Source organism: Dermacentor andersoni, chromosome 10, assembly GCF_023375885.2.
Source record: "Dermacentor andersoni chromosome 10, qqDerAnde1_hic_scaffold, whole genome shotgun sequence".
NCBI classification, from domain to species: domain Eukaryota; kingdom Metazoa; phylum Arthropoda; class Arachnida; order Ixodida; family Ixodidae; genus Dermacentor; species Dermacentor andersoni.
This window is the reverse complement of record NC_092823.1, coordinates 19,807,547-19,829,827: the sequence shown is the minus strand read 5'-3', so window position 1 is coordinate 19,829,827 and position 22,281 is coordinate 19,807,547. Positions and strand designations below refer to the sequence as shown.

Genomic DNA, 22,281 nt, shown 5'->3' with positions numbered 1-22,281 from the left:
GTTCCATTGCTCAGTGAAAATTCATCGTTTGCTGAGTACATATTCTGGATTGAAGAAAACCATCGCTACCAGGAGCTTCTAAAACTCGGGTCACAATACAAAGAAAAAGAGTATGTTGATATAATATTACGTCATGCCGTCAAAGTAATCGAAACGTTTCTTTATGCAGCAATTTTGGGGCACATATAATTGCGAAATTCATGTTGAGCGGTATCTCAACTCGTGTCGGCTTAGGATAAAGCGTTAGGACAACACCTCGTTCGAGATGTCAGCCCATTGAATGCGCACTATCGAAAGATTCCGGCATCTATGCTAGGAGTTTTTTTCAGATGCGTCCTTCTAGCAGGTAAGGAAAATCCAAAGTGGACCCTCAATGCATTTTTTGCTAATTTCCTGTACTAATATAAAGAAGGTGGCTCTATACCTAGGAATTCTGCTAGAAGACATGACTTTACAACCGCTCGGATTGAATTTCGATACTGCTAGATGCCCCCAAGAGAGAATATTAAAAAAATAGTGTGTAGGGAATGTTTCTCATGACCTTTCTGGACATTGGGATTTGTTGTGCTTCTTCAGGTAATCTACGCAAACAGGCCAAATTGCGCTATATGATCCGTGCAAGTAAAGCAAATTTGTTCGAATTAAAAAAAGAAGAAACCACACTCACACCCTCCCCTCTAAATATTACTCACTTTGCCATGTCTAATATTCTGTTTCCGTTGGGACAATAAGCAGAATCAATCAATCAATCAATCAATCAATCAATCAATCAATCAATCAATCAATCAATCAATCAATCAATCAATCAATCAATCAATCAATCAATCAATCAATCAATCAATCAATCAATCAATCAAATAACTAAATAAATAAATGAATAAATAAATCAGTGTCATCAGAATTATAACCTTTTTTTGGAACAGGCAGCTTGAGAGAGAGAGAAAGAAAAAAGGAAATGCAGGAAGATTAACCACGTGTGACATGGTCTGTTACCGTTTCTTCTTAGGCTCGGCTCAAAGTGAAACTGAAATCAACAAAAACGGGCTTTTGCCTTGTATGGATACAGGTTTGAATTCGTAGGATACCTGTCTCGCTTATTCGCTTCAGGCGCGAATGATAATGGAGTAATTGCTCCAAATATGCACATATTTTTTCAAGGCACTAAACATGGTAGTTACAAAGGTAACAAGATGGTGCGTTAAGTATCTTCTAAAGAGTCATCCTAATTATAGGGTAATTAAATACACCCGCCGTGGTTGCTCAGTGGCTATGGTGTTGGGCTGCTGAGCACGAGGTCGCGGGATCGAATCCCGGCTATGAAGTCTAGGGTTTGACGAAAACTCGTCTGGCGAGGAAAGAACATGGCTGAATAAACGTACATTCGCCAACTGAAAACATTCAAAACACAGATTGACGTTTCGGCGCCCAATACGGGTGCCTTGTTCACAATGAACGAATGCATGGTGGTGTTTATTATATACGCGTCGGAAGACGTAATGCGCTTGCGTACAACTTGCGACCTTGATACCGCAGAGCTTCATCTACTAAACCTCGGCCTGAATTTCAACATTAGTACCACGCCAAGTATGCGAAAAATGGCTTGTGCAGTTGAGGAGGCAGTACGCCATGTCGAGCCGTCTCTGCAAAACGAAGCACGTACCCGCGCTGTTGGGGCTCTTCCAAAGCTTCGTAATGCTAGGACCTCAAGTATGAGCCACCTCGATACAGTAGCGATGAAAAGACTGCAAAATAACAAAGCCATAACAACAAGGGGAATGCCGCAGTTGTCATGAATCGGGATGACTACGTTTCGAAGATGACGGAGCATCTCCAGGACCTGACCACGTATTCAAAGGTCAACCGGGACCCCACAAGAAAGACCAAGTCAGAACTTCACGAGCTACTGACTGACGTTTTCTAGTTTGTGCCTCCCGAAAAGAAGCATCTGTATAACCAGCTGCTGTGCCACAACGGCTCAGCTCCTGCAATATACGGCCTGCCCAAGGTTCACAAGCCTAATGTCCCGCTGCGGCCTATAGTAGACTATACTCGCTCCCCGTTGCACCGTCTCTCTGCCTATCTTCATGGTGTGCTCCGACCCCTCGTTGGATGAACGCCGGCGTACGTAAAGGACTCCGCTGATTTTGTCGACAAGGTCAGGAACGTTACTTTAGGCAGCGCAGACGTCATGGTTTCCTTTGACGTTAAGTCTATGTTCACACGCATACCTGTGGATTATGCTGTTGACTGCTGCCGAACAGCTTTGCAAAACGACACATCTCTGCCTTTGCGCACCCCATTCGAAGTCGACGACGTGTGCCGCATCTTGGATTTTTGCTTACGGAACACATATTTTTCATTTAATAGATCATTCTACAGGCAGGTGTTTGGAACGGCAATGGGAGCATCGGTGTCATTGTCTTGTGCCAACATTGCTTTGGAAGCCCTCGAAGATAAAGCCCTCATGACGTTTCAGCCCGCCCCAAAATTGTTCCTGCAGTATGTCGACGACTGTTTTTCTATTATCCGCCGTACCTATTATCCGCCGTATTATTATTATCCGTCGTACCTTTTCTGCAGCACCTGAACTCTTCCCAAAGCACAATAGAATTTACCGTTGAAGAAGAAGTTAATGGTCGCTTGGCCTTCCTTGACGTTCAAGTCATGCGCACTGCATCCGGCCTTTCCCCAAGTGTTTATCGAAAGCCTACCCACACAGGGAAATATCTGCACTTTGATTCGGCCCATCCCCTTGGACAAAAACGATCTGTTGCCTCCACACTGTTCACCCGTGCATTCCGATTATGCTCGACTACTAACGCACGCAGTGCTGAGTTGAAGAGAGTGACGCAGGATTTGGTCAGCAATGGCTACCCCGGCCAGATTTTGAAGACTGAAGAAAAGCGTGCAGCTGGACCCCCTGTAAGGACGATGTGAACAACAAAACGGGCGTCTCTCCCCTATGCACGAGGCATGAGCGAATCAATATCAAGAATTTTCAAAGATTATGGTGTACAAATCTGCCACGTCCCTTCAAGCAAGCTAAAACAACTCGTCCGAGTGAAAGACCGCCTCGACAAAGAAAAATTTCCGGGCGTCATCTGCAAAATTCCTTGCCAGGACTGCCATGCGTGCTACGTAGGCGAGACGGGGAACTTTAAAAGAAGGCTACAGCAGCATCCCAATGATGTAGCCAAAGGACACACGGTCTCCAGCACCCTGGCAGAGCATCATGAAGAGACTGGACACAGTATTAACTGGCATTCGGCTTCTATCATCGAAAGAGAGAAAAAATTATCATCCAGATTACACCTTGAATCGAATCATTCTGCATACAGTCTACTACTAACACGACAAACCGGACACGGAGGCCCCTCCCTGAGTTGTACGCAAGCGCATTACGTCTTCCGACGCGTATATAATAAAGACCACCATGCATTCGTTCATTGTGAACAAGGCACCCGTATTGGGCGCCGAAACGTTAATCTGTGTTTTGAATTTTTTGAGTTGGTGAGTGTACGTTTATTCAGCCACAAATCCCGGCTAACGGCGGCCGCATTTCGATGGGGGCGAAATGCGAAAACACCCGCGTACTTAGATTTAGGTGCCCGCTAAAGAACCCCCGGTGGTCGAAATTTCCGGAGACCTCCGCTACGGCGTGCCTCATAATCAGAAAGTGGTTTTGGCACGCTAAACCCCATAACTTCATTTTTAAAAATTAAATACGTATTTATAGTGCACTCGGTAACGTTGCTTTCTTTCATGAAAATGCTTGAATGACCAACTTAAAGTACATGCACATTTTAATTATCGACGGAACGCGCTACTAAAAAAAGTTATTCTTTCGATATTGTGCCGGAACGTGGCACGTCGAACATCTTGTCAGGCAAGATAGTGAGTGAATCAAAGTGATTATTTGTAGCAATACGTTGCACAATGAAGTGTATTGAAGGCACATTGAGCATGTAAGCGTGTCGCCTCTAATAACCAGTGCCCGTGGCTTTCTCTTGTCCTCCGCTGCAGGGAGCTGGCGAAAATAACTCGCGTCCAGAAACACGGACACCGCGCCTCAAGGGGATATGTCAGTAGTCGTTAACGGCCATAAGTCAGTCACCAGCCGTGCTCGGGACAAGCGACTATAGCATAGGACGCTTCAGTGCTCTGTTATGATTGCCCCCGGGTTTTCAATCTCTAGGCGGTACGAAGCCGATACGCGAGTAAATGAGAGAAAAATTACTACGAACACAACAAGTGCAACAGAAAACAGTGGCATGACAATTGAGCGCTCATTACTAATAAATTTATTGGCCGAAGCCTAGTATTTGTACACACTACTTCAATTGTGCAATCATGTCAAGAGCATCCCGCATATCGTACGAAAAAGAAAAAAAAAGACGAGATAATCTGTCTTGTAAATACGTGATACGGAAGTGTCAAAAAGTGCTCGGAAGTTCTGACCTGTGCACGCATGCGCAGCATTCTGTATGCAGGCTAAGAAATAAACAGGTTTGGTTAAGAAATAAACGAATGATGAGTGTCGCACCCATTCTGTCTTCGTTGTGCTCAAGTCACTGTGCGTTCTTTGCATCTGATCTATATAAAGGGGCGACAAGTTCTTTTGAGTTACTGCTTTTGTGTTGTGTGATGGATTATGGTCGAGGAAATTTCTGAAAAGTTTCAATCTTGTCAAAACGAGATGTATTCGCTGAGACTTTCACAACTGAGAGCGCCGTGCACTTTCCTGAACTAAATCACCCAAAAAATTTAAGAAAGTAGTGCGCCATCTGCACGTCGCCTGAGAGAGCGATAGTCCTGCATAACACCAAGCTATGTTTGCTTAAATGATCACTAATGTTGGTGAAATTCAGCACGACTGACGATGGCGGTCGTGTTTTACCGGCCGCTGCATGCTTTATTAGTGGGCAAGAAGGCTGCAGGAAGAGGGCTCTGTAGCTTTCTTAACGTGCTTTGGACGAAAAAAAAACACATAAAGTAGCTTGAAAACATTTGTGGACCAGAAAACTGTGGAAAATGTGCGTAATACTAGCGGCAATACTCCGGCACAACGTAAGTCAGCATGAAATGACGAAAGAACATTTCAACCATCAAAGGGCCTGGTGGCAATGAAACATTGGGTGTTGCAATATGCATGCCGAATAGCGCAGGAGAAGAAAGGCAAATGAATCGAATGATATAAACTGCTATATAATAGATAAGTATGAAATGCATTGTATACCTTTAATAAAACTATAGCTTAAAGGAAACTAGAGGCAAAGCATAAACATCATCACAGTTTGGCAAAGAGGACCGCCATAGCACTGGTCAGCAGCAAAACCAGTATCCTGTGGAGAAAAAATATAATACCGTTATCCAAATTACCTTCGTGGTCCGTGTTGACAACCACTATAACAAAGTTATTCACTCCGAGTGTTGTACTGCAGCCGGTCCTGCGCAGCTGCAGAGGCTGCCACGTTAAAGATATTTCTTCTGCTCACTTTTACGAAACTACAACAAAAATTATGAAGCTCCCTAGTTCAGTCTTTCTTACATTGGTGGCGAAAGTCTCGTAGGTATATGCCATTTTTTCTCGCTTATGTAAGTTCCATCCTTGCTGAAGGTTATGGAAGCTCCACTGCCCTGAGCTACCACGCTCGTGTGAGTTAGCGGGTGACTTCGGTTTACTCTTTAACAGGCTTTGCCAAATGAAAGAACTCAGTGCCAGCCTCCGGTAACACTAAATCTCACGTTCTTCTTTCTTTCGTGAATGTTGCAGGTTTTCCGCCGTCGCCTTCTTTCCTCATCCCTACTACATAGAACGCAGCGATACCCTCGGTAAGTTCAATGAGCTGCGCATTCGCTGTTGCTCTCGTTGACTATTTACTTCCAGTGGACATGAACGAGTAAAATTGAGATTGTGGTTGCCGGTAAAAATAATAACGAGTGATGTTTTCCTTAAAGTGACAACCGCAGTAGTTCCATGCCTGAAGTTCGTTGGTACCTGCACCAAAGCAATACTGCAAAAGACCTTGAGCCACCTCACGGCTGATTGAATCACTCTTCTGAACTGAGGAATCTTGCACTCTTGGAGCAACATAAAAAACAAACAAATTGTGGTTTGTTTTTGTTTTGATATCATCTCATGTTACATTCTTTGCCCGTTGTAGTAATTATTGTTTGTGGAGAAGCCAGTGACGCGACAGTTGCCGACATTTAGAATGACATACATGTAAATCGCTCGCTCACACCTAGAATCACTCGCTCACACCTGAAAGAAGGAAGATGTTGCTTGTGCTTGATGTGGAAAGGTAATGCTGCCGGAGAAAAATATATGCACGGCATATTTACATAAGAACCCGATCCGGCCCTACAACTGGACTAAGATTAAATATATGTGGAACTTTTCGTTCTAGACTCATCATGGGTCCGCAATAGTGGAACATAATTGCGACACAGTAGGCAGATATGCACGAATGAAGAAATGGCGCAACCATGAGCTTCATTTCTTAGTGTCGGTTTTGTTGTTGTTGTTTATTATGAATTAAGTATACGGATTCTAAATGATACCTCGTTACACCTTAATAAAACTGTGTCTTTAGGGTGTATGTCATAGGCTGTGTCTGAAGGCTGCATCTTTTACTTCCCTTGTATGACAAATATTTCATACAACTTGTTTTCCTAAAGTGAAAATTTGTTTTCTGGCTTGCGTTCACGAAGTTGAACCATAAAACTCATGACTACGACATGCGCGTTAACAACTGTAGTTGGCACAGCTGGTACAGCGCCATTTCTCCGCAAGTCCTAACTTCAATAAACCGTGTAGAAAGCACAGAGACTTTACAGCCCCCGAGTAAATGATGGTACTAGGCAGCTTCGAAGTCTTGTAGTCTTTCGCTCGCGTGGCTGCCAACCCCAGTTATACGACCGACCGAATGTCGACGGGAGCAGTGACAAAAAAAATGTCTTCATGACACTGGGCACTGCTCAATAAATGTTGTCAGTTCGCGCTCATGTAAGCACGAGCATTCATGCACAAAGTGTTAATATGGCAAAATGTGAAGTTCTGTGGCTCATCGAGTGTGCAAAAAAGAATTTTTCAGACGAAGTAAAGCTCGAAAACCAACATGCTCGAGGCAGGAAACCTGTCGACTCTGTCTCTTATTCAAGGAACTTCGGCTTAAGTAGAACTGACAGTTGGGCGAGTTGGTAAGGCGTTCATTTTGTAAATGGCGCCACATAAAAAAAAAAAAACACGGACACATAACGACACAGTTATATAAGTGCCGATAGTCCGACACTTGTGTTAGTGTGCCTTTTGTCTCTGTGCTTTTTTTCCTGCAGCGTTATTTCCAAAATAACGTTGGCTTCAATGGAGATTGTAGAATCGGAAACACTTTTCTACAACCCGACGTGGTTGCTCAGTGGCTGTGGTGTTGGGCTGCTGAGCACGAGGTCGCGGGATCGAATCCCGGCCATGGCGGCCGCATTTCGATGGGGGTGAAATGCGAAAATACCCGTGCACTCAGATTTAGGTGCACGTTAAAGGATCCTCAGGTGATCGAAATTTCTGGAGTCCTCCACTATACGGCGTGCCTCATAATCAGAAAGTGCTTTTGGCACGTAAAACCTCCTAATTTATTCTTTTAAACACTATTTTACACATTACTTTGCAGTTCTGCCAGCGGCAGTGATTGTGCCACACTATAGGAGACCGCCAATGCCGAGGTATGGGGCTGGTAAACTTTACTGCATGACTCAAGGGTTTGTTGCAGGGCTTTGTATCAGGGTTGTTGCAGGGTTGTTGCAATTTGTTGCAGGGCTTTGAACTTTGGAACTATTGGAGCACTCGCCTCAATGCTGATGGTTAATGCTATTGACAGATTTGACAGTACGTGAGTACGCTGAACGTCCCTTGGTTATTATTTATTCCCACATAATCAAGGACAGACAGTTCTGAGTGGCTTGCGGCGCATACCAAGCTTGTGTATATACACAATATACGTTGGTAGTATATAATATCATGCTAAAGAAACATCATGCAACAAAACACGCAATTTTATCATCATAATGAGTATGCTGTTATATAGTTCAGCTGCTTCCAGTTAGGGTGGTATGAATGTCAACTAAAGTGCAATACGATGTTCTCCCTGGCCTTGCTGCTTAATCTGTCTTCAATGGAGGATGGAGGAAACGGGCGGATCATGTGTGTTTGTTCATTTGCCATGCTTCAACACTTTAGCCACGGCACATGCAACAGCATTCGAGCTGGTAGACCTGTGATTTAACCAACAGTCCTTAGCTTTTTACGCTATCATTATAACCACAGCACCACGCGCATTAGATGATAGAGATCAGCCGGCGCTATACTATCAAACTCGCATAATGTACCATACGCACCACAGCACTGATCGAGACGCAGAGCCTGCAGTTCCTGAGTACCGCAGTTTACGTAGCACGGCGGGTGATGTCCGCGTTCTTCACAGGTTCAGGGTTCTCCCTTATTTTTTTTCAAGAATACTAGGAGGTTTCTAAGATTCCGTGGGAATGTAAACTGCGGAGTCCGGGGCAAGAAACTGCTCTTCAGATTCGAGTTAAAGGTGCCACAGTTATTTGAATGTTTCGATTCTCAAAGGGGCGGTCACGCAATTACACAGTGCATATCTGTGGATAAACACAGCGCCTCCTATCAACGAATGCTCAGATTCTTGTGGGTCTCGAATCCGGCAACATTGATGCCTTCAGGTAGCACATGTTGCCTTCAACCAAAGCGATCACGTACTTGTGACGCCTGCGGCGCTGTGTTGTTTTTGTTTCCGCTGTGTTGTTTTTGGTGTCTTTGTTCGTTGGCTTCTTATGATACAGATTATGTCACATGCCACGCGCTTTATTATGCAGTAATGTTTGAGGTTCACAAAGGTCCTTTTCCTTAAAGCTGTGCTTGTGCCATGCTTTTCAGCAATCCGGACCACCGACTACAAAGGGGGATTCGGCGGTAAAATAGTCACGAAAGAGTTCTGGGATGAGGATACTAAGCGATGGTTCTGTCAATATTCCGATTGTCTGAAGAACGAGGAGTGCAATGACAGTAAGGTAAAAAAATTTCAGTATTTTGTGTCACACATGTTTTCTTCAAACGTAGTATCCTGTATATCGGGATTCGAACAGTACGGACATTACGTTTTTGATTGTTCATTTTTGCGGCGTTATACGAAGGTCCTTGACCTCGAAACTATAGAAAAAGGAACTGTAAAGCCTCAGGAAGCCTTTAATGAATTTCTGCAAAAGTTTCCTATGAACCGGTTTTGTTTCTCAGGAAATGAATATAAGTGGTACTTATATTCTAATGTGACATGATGTGTGCTTCTTCTTTGTCAATGAATTTGTGGTGTATTCTATCTTTTATCAATTGCCTGTACCCCCCCTCCCCCCGCCCATGTAATACCCTCAGCCGTGAGGGCCTTTAGACGTATTTTGTATAAATATATAAATAAATAAATAAATAAATAAATAAATAAATAAATAAATAAATTCTCACGATAGCATAATGCAGGCCACGTGGCAGCAGAACATCGGCTCGTTTTCACACTCATTGCACGGCTCGATAGCAGTGAACCCCCGAATTCCTGGAGGGCTTGTTACAAGTTATGTATTTATGAGGTCGGAGTCTGTGCAGGGACTACTCAACTCCGGATAAGCTTCCGTGCGAATTGTTACTTTGGCAGTGCTTATGATACCCTAAGCACTGCTCATTTCGGTAGCGGAAATATTGGTAAAAAAGTCAAAGCATTGCCAAAGTGTTTGTGGAACTGCTACCGATGCACAGTAGTCTACAAAGCGGGAAGTTGCTATGGTCCCGTACGGGCACCATGTATTGCATCGATTAATAAAGTTAGGTCAACGAACGAATGGTGGTGGTGGTGGTAACAACTTTATTAACAATCCGGCAAATTCGTGGCCTGGGCCTAGGCCGCCCCCGAGGAGGTCCGGAGATCCTGTCTCCTCGCCGCCTCACGGGCTTGCTGGATGGCCCATAGTTGATTTTCGAGGTTTGAGCTGCGCAACGCGGCCGTCCATCGCGCCGCAGCTTCATCTGGGGAAACTGCATTTTCTTTGCATATAATTTCACATTCCCAGAGAATGTGTCTAAGAGATGCGTGAGCCCTGCTGCATAATTTGCAGTTATCATCTGAGTAGATGTCCGGATATATCCTTCTGAGATGGACAGGGTTGGGGAAGGTCTTTGTTTGTAGCTGCCTCCAGTCTACCGCTTGGGCCCTGTCGAGTTTGGGGTTAGGGGGCGGATAAACCCGCCTTGAGTTTTGGTAAAATTTTGTAATATCACAGTATCTGGTCATTCTGTCCCTCTCTGTCCATGCCTCCGTTGGATTTCCAACCCCAAGAGAGGATCCTTCTTCGCGGGCGCGGAACGTGAGACCTCGCGCTACGCGGTGGACCTCCTCGTTGAGGTTGGGTACGGGGGTGTCCGGGGACGTGTGAGCAGGGAACCATATTGACACGGTGTACTTATATTTAACGGGCAACCACGTTTCGCCGCCTAACAAATGTTATCGCACAGCGCGGGACGCGTCTGCATGTATCCGAAGTTTCTGGAAAGTTATCGATGCTTCTATCCGCTGTCTGTTGTCGCCGAACCTTGTATTATCTGATTTCATCGCGTGACTCGAATGTTGTAGAACTTTGTGGAAGGCATGCGGGTACCAACGATTAGTCTGGAACATTCGACGACTGTTGTATAAAAGCCGACGCGCTTGACCCGCTGATCAGATTTTCGACGATCGCCGAGCGTGTTCACCACTATCGTTGTGCTATAAGTGTAGCCTGTTTTGTGGGCACAGGTTCGCCCAATAAAAGTTAGTTTTGTCGTTCACAGTATTATTACTGTGTTATTGAACGTCACCACCACGTGACAATATAATGTGTCGTTCCTCCGTCTCCTCGGAGGTGACATAGTTCGCGTTGGCTTTGAGTATAGCCTCAGCCTTCGGCGAAATTCTCCCTTGTGCATAGTTTCTGACCGCCGTCTGCGAGTCACTGAGTACGTATCTACAACTGGGGTTAACGATGGCAAGGGCTATCGCCACCTCTTCCGCTACCTCGGGGTTTTTTACACGTATGCTACAAGAACTGACCGCTTGTTTTTCAGTATTGAGGGCGGCCACTGCAAAAGCACGTCGATCCTCGTATTCCGCCGCGTCTACGTACAGCGCTTCCTTGTCCCTACCGAAGGCTTTGAGTAAAGCCTTGGCTCTACTCTCTCTTCGACCCTGGTTGAATTCGGGGCTCATGTTCTTGGGTATATTAGCCACCTGCAGCTTTTCCCTGATCGCGCTTGGAAGGGATGTCTTGTCGCCGTGCTGCTTGTGATAACTTATACCGAGTTTGTCCAGGATGCTCCCGCCCGTTCGTGTCTTCGCTAATCCGAGTTTGTCCAGGATGCTCCCGCCCGTTCGTGTCTTCGCTAATCTTTCGAGTTGCGAGATTTGGTGTGCCTCAATTAACTCTTCAAGCGTGTTGTGGACACCCAGCTGTAGCAGAAGTTCCGTGCTGGTGCTCTCTGGAAGGCCCAGTGCCATCTTGTGTGCTCTTCTAATGAGGGTGTTCAGTTTGGCATATTCGGCCGCGTACCAGTTGTGGTAGGCGGCCACATAGGTAATGTGGCTAATAATGAAGGAGTGTATGAGTCTGACGACGTTAGCCTCCCTCATACCCTGATGTCTGTTGGTGATTCTTCTGATGAGCCTCATCGTGTTCGTGATCTTAGTCTCCAAATGCCTGACCGTTTCTCCGTTGTTGCCGTTCGATTCTATGATGAGTCCGAGCACCTTAATCTGCTTCACCCTGGGTATTTCTTGTCCGTCTTTGGTGCGTATGCAAATTTCTTCGTATGCAGCACGCTGGATGTAAGCCTTGGGGGGTCTTCCCCTAAGCGTCGGGCGGTAGAGGAGGAGTTCCGATTTTTCTGGCGAGCAGACGAGACCGGTTCCGACTAGGTACTCTTCCACCACCTCGACCGCGGTCTGTAATCGCTGTTCGATTTCTCCGTCGCTTCCCTCGGACACCCAGATCGTAACGTCATCCGCGTATATGGTGCGATGCACTCCCTCGATGGCTTTGAGGCGCTCGGGTAGGCCGATCATAATGAGATTAAAAAGCATCGGTGAGATGACCGAGCCTTGCGGGGTGCCGACGCTGCCTATGTTCCTGTCTTCGGCTGCGAGTTTGCCCAGCGTTAAGGAGACTTTCCTGTTTGTGAGGAAATCCTTAACATAGCTGTACGCTCGGTTTCCTAGATTGAGTGCGGCAATGCTGCGTAGTATGGCTGCGTGAGCTGCATTGTCGAAGGCTTTCTTGAGGTCTAATCCTAGAATGGCCCTGGTACCTCTTGTCTTGTTGTCGATTATCTGGTGCTTGATTTGCAACATTGCATCCTGCGTGGAGAGATGAGCTCGAAACCCGAGCATGGTGTCTGGATACGCTTCCAGGTCGTCCAAGTGTGCGTTGATCCGGGTGAGGAAGGCGTGCTCCATCAACTTGCCGACGCACGACGTAAGGGATATTGGTCGAAGGTTGGCCAGATCTGGGGGTTTCCCTGGTTTGGGGATGAGCACCATTTTTGCTCTTTTCCACTGGTCAGGGATGCATCCTCGGGTCCAGCAATCGTTAATGTACTTGGTCAGTTCGGAGATGGTCTCGTTGTCTAAGTTACGAAGGGTCTTATTAGTTACGCCGTCCGGTCCCGGGGCCGACTTGGTGTTGAGCTTTTGCAAAGCGGCCCGGATTTCCGCCTCGCCAAAGTCTCTGTCCAGAGAGAAATTGGGATTTCCCGTGTATTCTCCGTGTTGAATAGAACGAAAGAATGTTAACGTAGCATTTTCCGCTCAGAAAAGGTCTGAGTAGCGCAGGGTGACTTGTCAATTAAAAAAAACGAGAGAAACGAGTTTGCAGCGTCAAACATAGAAACCCTTTCATCGACTGCTGTAAGTGTATGACGTACTCCTCTCATATGGTGAAAAGTACGTGTGACAAACTGGTCGATGTGTTAATGTGCCCCTTCGGGAGCATCATCAAAAAGTTCAGAAGGGCAGGGATGCATTTTTGGCACTATATTGTTTTGAATGCAGTTGCATCCTCCACCCCCACCCCGTCTTGAAGTAATAAAGAGACACGCAAGCGATCAAAACAGATTGGTTATAGAAGCAGCGACATTGAAAATAAAAGAGCTGTAAGTAAGCCTTCCGCAGCGTTGTCATTAAGGAGCTGTCTTGCTTCGAATGTGGTACAAGTGATGCGCCATCTTAGAACTTTAGAACGTTTTGTATTTTTGCCAGTGCGGCGGATTAATTCAAGACGACTGGGCCAATTCGGACATCACGCATATGCTCAAAGTACACACACTCACACACACACACACACGCGCGCGCGCGCGCACATATATATATATATATATATATATATATATATATATATATATGTATATATATATATATATATATATATATATATATAGGTATGTTTTTTTTGCAAGTAAAAGCAAGTCTGAAGCCAGCGCTTGTCTTCATCCCACCTTTCTTGCCGTTTGGTTCGTTTTACGCTGTTTAGCAAGATGGAGTGATGCCAGCGAGTGCCGGATTCAATGGAAAATGCACATCTTGCCTGAAACCTCCCGTTTGACCATTTTGCGGCTCACCCAGTCAAAGCCTCCTTCCCTAACTGCGATTTTCCACCGCCACAGTTTTCCGGCCCATGCACACTTCCACCAACCGCCGGCAGGCTTCCGACGCAAACAGAGTTTGATGGAATCAATACTGCGTTCACCATGACCGAACTTGTGGCAGCAGTCGAATTGACAAAAACGAGTAAAGCACCTGACTTTGATGGCATCTTCTTAGGAACCATTAAGAACTGCACCGACGATATATTAACGAAGCTATTGGTCTCTAATAACGACGCCTGTAATACTTGATAATTGTCACATGAATGTACCTACGCGTATATTATTGGCCTACTAAAGCATGACAAACCCCCGGGCAATCTTAAAAACATACGACCAATGGCGCTGACATCAATGTTTTTCAAGCTAACAGAGTGAATGCTGGCATGTCGCTTAAGCTGGTGCTCAAGACCCTGGGCTGGTAACACCCGACTCAAATAGACTTTCGTCCAAACTTAGGAACTGAAGGTTGTCTCGAGGCACTGTCGACACAGGCATAGTTAACCACAATGAAGTTTTCGCTAGAGTGCACATTTTTACACGACGTGTTGGAACTACACCGCTTCGGCAGCGACTGCACTTCTTTTTCCAGTTTCCGCCTATGTAGTTTTGGAACATTTAATAGTAAATTTTCTTTCTTTTAGACACCGCAAAGCATTTGGGAAACGGGGATAAGGTTCCGGATGCGCCAATCGAGCAGCTATTTGGCGGAATCATGAACGAAGATCTAGCAGATATATGCATAGATTTGGCCCAAGCAGTGGAAGCCTTTCACAAGGCATTGAACGGATCACTTTTCGTCGAAAAAGTGCATCGTGAAGCGTCGATGTTGCCGTGCAGGATGCGAATTGTTTGGATATCCCGTTCGTCTTCACCAGGACACACCCAGGCCGACGCAGCCAGCCGCCAACATCCAGCGACCGCTCCTCCCGTAATGCTTCGCGCTCACATGGCCATCGAAAAAAGGAAATACTACGGCGCTCCACACGGCCATTGATAACTTCGTGCGGATCAGACTGCATTGACTGCAGCTGGAACCTGCCTGTGGACTCCGGACCGTGGGCCTGTATTCGGCACGGCCTGTCCATTCTGCCCTCGCCCCGCTGCTCTCGCAATCCTAGCGCACCACTTGTGGAATTCTTCCGGATTGTAGCAGTCAAGAAGCCACTACCTGTAAAAAGTGGGTGTACATCCAACCCGCCCACCGGAATACCATCTGTGGATCTATGGTTTTCACCATGGACCCTCGTTAGATATCATCGAACATAACGAACTATCCATGTGTAGATAACTTGCAAGCACCGAACGTTTAATGCCGTCCCACTAAAAAAGTAGCTTTGTTATTTAGCGTTATGTTTTCGCAAGCTGCTGGAAACAACGTTGTGCACCGCATTTGCACTGTTTGAAAACGTGTTTATGGTGTTTTTAATAAATTCTTCCACTGTAGACTAGTCATCATTCACTGTAGGAGAATGGGATGTAGGGTGTCGGGATGGGGTACCTAGATAAATGGTAGGAAGGAAGGCAATGTATGAGTTTGCTTTTTCTGGTGTTGCCGCGATGGTGGTGAGACTGATGTCGATAAAAATTTCAAAAGGATACCCACACGGGATACAGGATCCTGGATCAAACTGTGAGGGGCAACCATGTCGCCATCGGGTTCTTGGGAATCTTTTAACCAAACCTAGCAGACATATAATGCCGAATCTCCACCAGTATAGTCGCCATTTCCCTTAGTTATTTCTGGAAGACGGGGAATCTTACTGTGTTGTACAGTTTTTGCTGTGGGGCGTTGCTTGAAGAAAGGATCTAGAATTCCTCCAAAGAAGAAAGCTTTAAGAGATGGTGTAACGTGTAAGGCTACTTGCAATAAGTTTGTTGCGTCCTATATAGTAAATAAAAGAGGCTATGTCTAGCGGTGTTTATCATCTGGACGGGGTTCGTTTAGAGCTCGTTTTTTCTCTAGCACATGCTGAAGGAGAACTTCCTCTATGTCAATGTCATTTTGTAGTTCTTGCACCGTGGCGCTGGTGGTCGGCTGGCTTCTCCAACGGCTTTGTGCGCTTTTTCGATACCAAGGATGCCGGCATGTGCGGCAACCTATTCGGCTACGAAAGGTTTCCTCTTGGTGCCTGTATTTCCTGGTATCAGCCGGTGGATTTTAAGCTGTTTTGTTTGTTGGGTTTACGCCATACGTTATTGGTGGGCCGATGCGCAGTGCCATTCGTCGCTGTATGCGCGGATTCTGATTTGAAATAAAAACAAAAATAAAAATGAAAAATAAAAGAAGAAAAAAAAACTTGAAATAAAATTTGTAGTTTCGATGTGTTCTCATCTGTCGGGTCGAAGACGTATTAATTAGTAATTCCCGTGAGCTTGCTTAGGCCATTGATCTTTCTTCATTAATTGTCATACGTACCACTGCCCATACTGCTATCCAAGTGCCCTTCCACTTTTCTCCGCGCAAGCTTATTTGACTGTTTTCCCTGCCGCATGTTGTTTGTTTCTTACAGAAATATGTCAAGGCTCATGGTGAAGCCCACTTGAATGACTACGTCGGACTGCGGGTGTCGTTTATGGTAGGCAGGTTTTTTTTAATTCTTGATCATGAATACACGTCGGTAGGCAAACGCAGAGTTATGCACAGGGTGACAAACTTCACATCGCCACTGTCAGTGGTATCAATGATGCTGGTGCCCCTCAATACTAGTGTGCTCGATCAGCACGTAACGAAACCTGCATGTTTCCTGACTCTCATATAATGTGCTGACACATGCATTAGCTCCAAGCTCTTTACGTAAACCCCTTCGCAGTGAGACGATGTGCTCAAGAGTTCCTAATTTATGTCTGCTCTTCGATAGAGTTATTAAATCCTCGGAGGGGAGATAGGAGAAATTTTTGAGGCCACAAATTTTTTGCGTGAGATTTTCCTAGAGGTTCGTTTTAGACACCGCAGTTAAGTCGCATAGAACCTAAACCAAATTAGCCAATGCATAGTAAGTCTGCAATCGACATTGTTAAGGAGAGACATAAAAAAAACTGTAGCGGGCCTCCATCGTTTGGTGTTTTGTAATATTGTTAGATGGTGCAGGTAATAATGTGCTGAATGCATTATACTTCTTTACTCAGGCATTAAAAGGCAGTGTTGGAAATTACACGAAGCCATACTTGCTTCCTGGAGGCAACTTTGACACGGAGGACAAAATATTTTTTCTCTCATTCGGCAACGTAAGTAAATTATATTCCTCTTTAATTGCTGCTTTTAAAAAATTAATGCCGCTAGCAAGTACAAGCTCCAATCAGGGGAATTTTTAACGTATCTTACAGCTTTTCTGTCCATTCGGCATCGCAAAGGCCTTTCCAACCGGTAGGTCTGATGAACCGATAAGGTCCCAACGAAGACGAAGTTACAGGGCAAGGTGAGTTAACAAAAGCAAACAATTTATTCGCGTAGTTACTCTTGGCATCCGACGTACTCATCATGCTGAAGGTGTTGTCTTTTTTTTTAAACGGAGGGTGCCTGCTATGCTCGCTTTGGACAATATTTTTTCATTTAATTTTACCAATCTTACGCGGAACATTAAATTTAATAACTGTTGGTGATGAAACAAAGCGACTTCATCGCAGAGGCCCCTTCCAATGAAGCTCAATGCCGGCCCTAATACATCAAATATTACATTGATAATAGACACGGCAGGTGTATTTTTCGAAAACGCAAAAGGCTTAATAAAGCATGCTGCTGACAGAATGAGGTTCAATAAGCACATACTAAAGCTAGTCAGCACGACCCCGCTGTGCATTGAGGTGTAGAAAATCTAAAAAAATATAGCTATATTCTTTATGAATGCGCTGAATAGCAAGCGCACTGATTCCTTTTGGTGTGTGGAGATAATATCGTTTCAATTGTTTATTCGAAAAAATTTCGAGCTGTCTTTTAGTGGCAAATGATGTCTTACGTATTTTAGGGAACGTCACAGGCTTGGGGAAGTGTGTTCCTGAAATCGTGTACATTAGCCTTCCTGCCTTTGACGCAGTGGTATGTTTTTCTGCAATACTGCAGAGATGTACAACCAAAAATAAAGGCGTGTCAAAACGAAAGTTGATGTGAAAAAATGTTAGACGTGTATGGTGTAGGTAGCTATGTATACTGAAATTGGGATATTAGTGTTGATGCAATGTTGCATAATTGCCTGATATTTTCGCATTATTTGTAGTATTTTCTTTTTCGTTTCATTGTGAAGCCTTACATCTTCTTCGAACACTGTATTTTTGTTATTAATGTCAACCTTATCGTTCGCTTTTTTTACGCGCATGTGCGTTGAATTTGGCATGGACTTTGGTTGACGCTCTTTTTTTTTTTAGTCAAGAGGCCAAGTGGGCTGATTCCTGAGCCAGTGCAGTCTACGGCAGAATGTGGTTCATTTTGGACTATGTTGGTGCTAAATAAACAAGTGCCGTTTAATTTACTAACCTTGCGATCAATTCTGACTTCTTGTTTCGCTGAGATCTAAATTTTTAGTTCGTTTGCGACTCAGTACAATGCTCTGAAGGCGCGAACGAACCGTTTTTTTTACCCCGAGGCCAGAGATATGTCCAGATCCCAAGTACGCCAAACCCGCGTGAGGACGACAAAGAAGGCCTTACTTCAGAAGTGCAACGCTATTGGCCTGCAAATAAAACGGCTTCGGGCACAGGCTGTATGATGTGACATACAAACGAGATTTTGGGAAACCAAGACGCCGTGGCGTCTAACTGGTGTATGATGACGAGCATGAGAGTGTCGGTAACAAAACTTTCCACTTTATGCTACCCACAATCTGTCATTCGAGGTCTTGTTGTGAAACCGACATGAAAAATTTAAAAGCCACGGAAGATATATTGAATCTATATACACGATTAAATCTTCCATTCAAACGCTGCTCTCTTCCTAAGGCTTAGGGAGCTCCACAACACAGTATCACTTTTTACATTGTCATTGCATTTGCACAAATAGCCAGTGCTTCAGATGAGGTGAAAACGGTTTAAACCCCAAATCATCATTTGCTTTATTGTGCCTGAAGGAAACGTGATGAATGCAGAAGGTATCGTGACCACCTACTACCAACCAAAAAAATTTAAATTTTTGTCTGTGGGATTTTATCACAGTGTCCCAGTTTAGTAGCGCAAAGCTGCGCCAATGATTTGACAAATAAATGTCTCGCTTGAGTGGGAAACAACCTTGAAACTGTGTCCCCCGTGCAAGTTAACTCTTTCAGGTGCTGGCGCATGCATCACTTCTCACAGCAACCATTTACCTTTAAATATGAGAACGCGCACGTTTACCCATCCTTCATTAGGAAATCTAGCACTTTGAGGCACTACGCGCCTTTGTAATCAATCCAGTTTACACAGTTCGTTGCCTCCTGGATTCGTCCCAGATACGCTGCAGATAGGGCGTGAATGGCGTTACGTGTTGTGTGATACTACTATGCAAGGCAAAAACAAAATACACATCTGCAACGAAATTCACGCACAGTCGCGCGTGCTATTCTCTTACCTGCCGCAAAATGCAAGATGTAGCCATGTAAGCGTCGCACAATACGACTATTCAAGTGGACAAAAAGAAAGAAAGAATACAGATGCATGAGCAGCATTGTACAAAAAAAGCATAGGCTTCGCTTTGGCAGTCATCTTCGATGTATCCTTCAAGAAAGTCTGGATGTATGAATGCTGCGGATGAAGTTTTTTCATGACTGATTTGTGTCACATTTCTTTACTTCTGCTGGTCAAATAGATACGTAGATTCTAATGGCTAGGACGAATTCCTTCTCTTGAACTTAGGCAGAATCCGTGGCTGGGATTATACGGTTCTATTGCTCTACTCTGGCATACTCAATAAGAGTTTATTCACTGAGGCACACTTTCTCAAAGTCTACCTCGAAGCGCACCTCGAAGTATACATTAATGCTAATTAAATCGTGAAGAAAGGCGTGTTGTTTGAACCTTTTAGTAAGCAGTTATAACAAAGAAATTGTTAAAGACCAGCGGTGTAATTAGCAACAATGAAGACGCTACTTTCACGAACATGCGCACCTATTTCTTTTTACACCCAGTTTAAATTTTTATTTCAGGCTGAACAGCGCCGTGGACGGATACTACGGCTTCCAGAAGGCTTTCAGATGCAAAGGAACGGTGGACATGTGCAAACTATTCCCTCAAACCGTTGACAACCTAAACAGCGAATAGTTCTCTGTTTCCCTTTTACTTCATGCAATTTACGCATTATTCGTCATCTCCTACCACTCCTACGTCCACAATATTGAACTACATGCCGACCAGGAATGGCAAGACCATGTACTCGTATTTATTACATAAATAAAATTGTAGCCGTAGTTTTTGCGTCTCTACTAAGTACACGACGAAAAAATAATTCTCGTTTTTTAGAGCATTAAACACTTCCTGGCTATAATTTCTTGCTAAAATTTGTGACCGACGTCGTGCAACCTCTGCCACCCAGTTTAATCAGTGAAAACGCACAGAACCAGGGTCATCGCGGGAGTTTTCAGGCTTAACCACATACCAGTTTGCCATTCATGAGGTGAAGTGGACTTTTCCCGACGGTGTACTTCTTGTGACTTTAAAAGGCCTCTCACCAGGCCCCATACCAAATTTTTCTTATACGCACAAAGCTATTGCGTGTCCTCTAGGGAGCGTCTTGCCGCAATTTTTTTTAAATCGGCTCATTAATAGCCGAGATAGAAATATTTCAGTGCCGCGAACCCATGATTTCAGGAGGCGAGCGCCACTGCATATCAAGACACTCACGCCACTCGCCCCGTCTAGCCTCCGCAAGCGAAATTGCTTTCCTGCGTTCTTCCATACCGGAACTCGAGGATCGCGTGACGCATACGTCACGGGCCCCGCCTTAATTTTCTTTCTCCTCGCTTTTTTTTTTTTTTTTTTTTTTGCGGCGCAGCGCAAGAGCAGTTCTGATGGTCTGGTTTCGCACAGCGCACGATTTTGCGTGGTGTGCACAAGGACACATGACTAGCGGCATATTTCTGTGCTACACGAATACTGGAAAGAACAAGCGGATCGCAGAGCGTGATCACGGGCGCTGGAACACGGGTGCTGGAACACGGCATAGGAAATGGCATAGCTCCAGAACTCGTGCACGTGGCTGCAAGACCATGCGAACAAGCAGAGGGATCGGAAGTACACCTCTCTTGCTTCGGTGTGAAGTAAAACAACAACAACAGAAAGCACGCAGACATTCCGTTTGCGTGTTTTATTATTTCTCTAAACTTCAATTAGTCAATTCAAGCAACGCATCGTACAAATAACAGATGGGGCTTTGAATAGTTCTCGAAGTCACATGTCACCACGAGCGACGTCACACTGCGGACTCGAGTACGTAGGCGTATGGACGCGAGTACGTCACCGTCCGGCTTGGAGTGCAGCGGCCGCGAGTAGAAGGAAAAGCTGCGTTCGGATTGAAATTTCCGACCTTTCCGCGGTGCGTAGCGATGTAATTCTTTGCAAACACGATGGTTGACGCGCATTGTATGCTCTGCGCTTGTCAGCTCAAAATGGCCAGACCTGGTGAGGGGCGCTTTAACAGAACTTCTCGGGCTTTGTGAAAAATCTAGTGATTTCCTGACCTTGGCTCTCTGTCTTGTGGCCATGAACACGGAGCCTTGCAAAGGATCGCCTGGCCAGAAGTCATCACGCCCTACTCCGCGAAGAAGAGAGGAAGTATGCTCGGCGACGCCGAGCACACTGAGCTCTACTTGCCGCCAGGTGAACACTTATCAGATGGTAATTCCATCCCGGTTAGTACAAAGAGGGCCACAAAATAGAAATGTCAACGCGAACCACGACGACTCTGAAGTCAAGGCCTTAACGCTGGCCTCCCGCCGTTTGTCGTGCCGAATGAGATTACGCCCATCCGAATAAATACGCGAAAAAGTGTCCACACCGTCGCTGTTTCCAACGGGAGTGCGCTGAAAGAACTGCCACAAACCAAGGAGATAGGAGGCACCAAATTGCGTTCCCATATCCTCATCAAATCGGCAAGTGCGGGCACTGCAATCACATATGCTTGTCTCCTTGGAATCACGTGCTGCGTGAAATTATTTTCAAAGAAGATTGCCGACGATACCGCGTCAAAGTTGGTAATTTATTAGGCTACGTAGACGAAATACGTATCGACTTCGGCCGTGACGCATTCTAAGATATTGGCAAGGCTTCGAAAAGCTGATACTCTGACAGCGGTGTACGTTAGTCACCAAAGCCTCCAAATATCATCACACGAATGTGCACTGGTGGCCTTCACTCGCAAACTAATGGCACCCTACGCCATACTCTTTAAATGGTCAGATCATTTCTTTTGCGAACTAACATGTTTCTTGGCATAATCATTGACAGAGGTCTCTCGTGGAGCCCACATGCGATGCACTGGAAAACAACGGCTGACAGTGAATTTACAGCTTTTTAGGTTTATGGGTGGAAAGAAATGGGGTATGTCAGTACCTGCATTGTTGGAATCTTACAGGGCACACTTCATGGACGTT

General features: G+C 45.2%; 1 protein-coding gene across 5 annotated transcripts in view; it reads left to right on the top strand.

Annotated features, from left to right (window-relative positions):
- Nucleotides 1-20,100, top strand: part of LOC126519144 (neprilysin-2-like) — a 53,360-nt gene extending 33,260 nt beyond the window's left edge. For 3 of the 5 annotated variants that reach the window (XM_072285032.1, XM_050168749.3, XM_072285034.1), the window contains 9 exons: nucleotides 1-110; nucleotides 5,774-5,832; nucleotides 7,671-7,722; nucleotides 7,815-7,885; nucleotides 8,954-9,087; nucleotides 16,243-16,308; nucleotides 16,859-16,957; nucleotides 17,057-17,148; nucleotides 19,840-20,100. In XM_072285032.1, coding sequence (XP_072141133.1) covers nucleotides 1-110; nucleotides 5,774-5,832; nucleotides 7,671-7,722; nucleotides 7,815-7,885; nucleotides 8,954-9,087; nucleotides 16,243-16,308; nucleotides 16,859-16,957; nucleotides 17,057-17,148; nucleotides 19,840-19,954 — 798 coding nt within the window. In that variant the 3' untranslated portion in view covers nucleotides 19,955-20,100. Of the gene's footprint in view, nucleotides 111-5,773; nucleotides 5,833-7,670; nucleotides 7,723-7,814; nucleotides 7,890-8,953; nucleotides 9,088-16,242; nucleotides 16,309-16,858; nucleotides 16,958-17,056; nucleotides 17,149-18,091; nucleotides 18,200-19,839 lie in introns of those variants that run through there. The other 2 variants (XM_072285033.1, XM_072285035.1) reach the window with 2 other exon arrangements.
- Nucleotides 20,101-22,281: the final 2,181 nt, after the last annotated feature.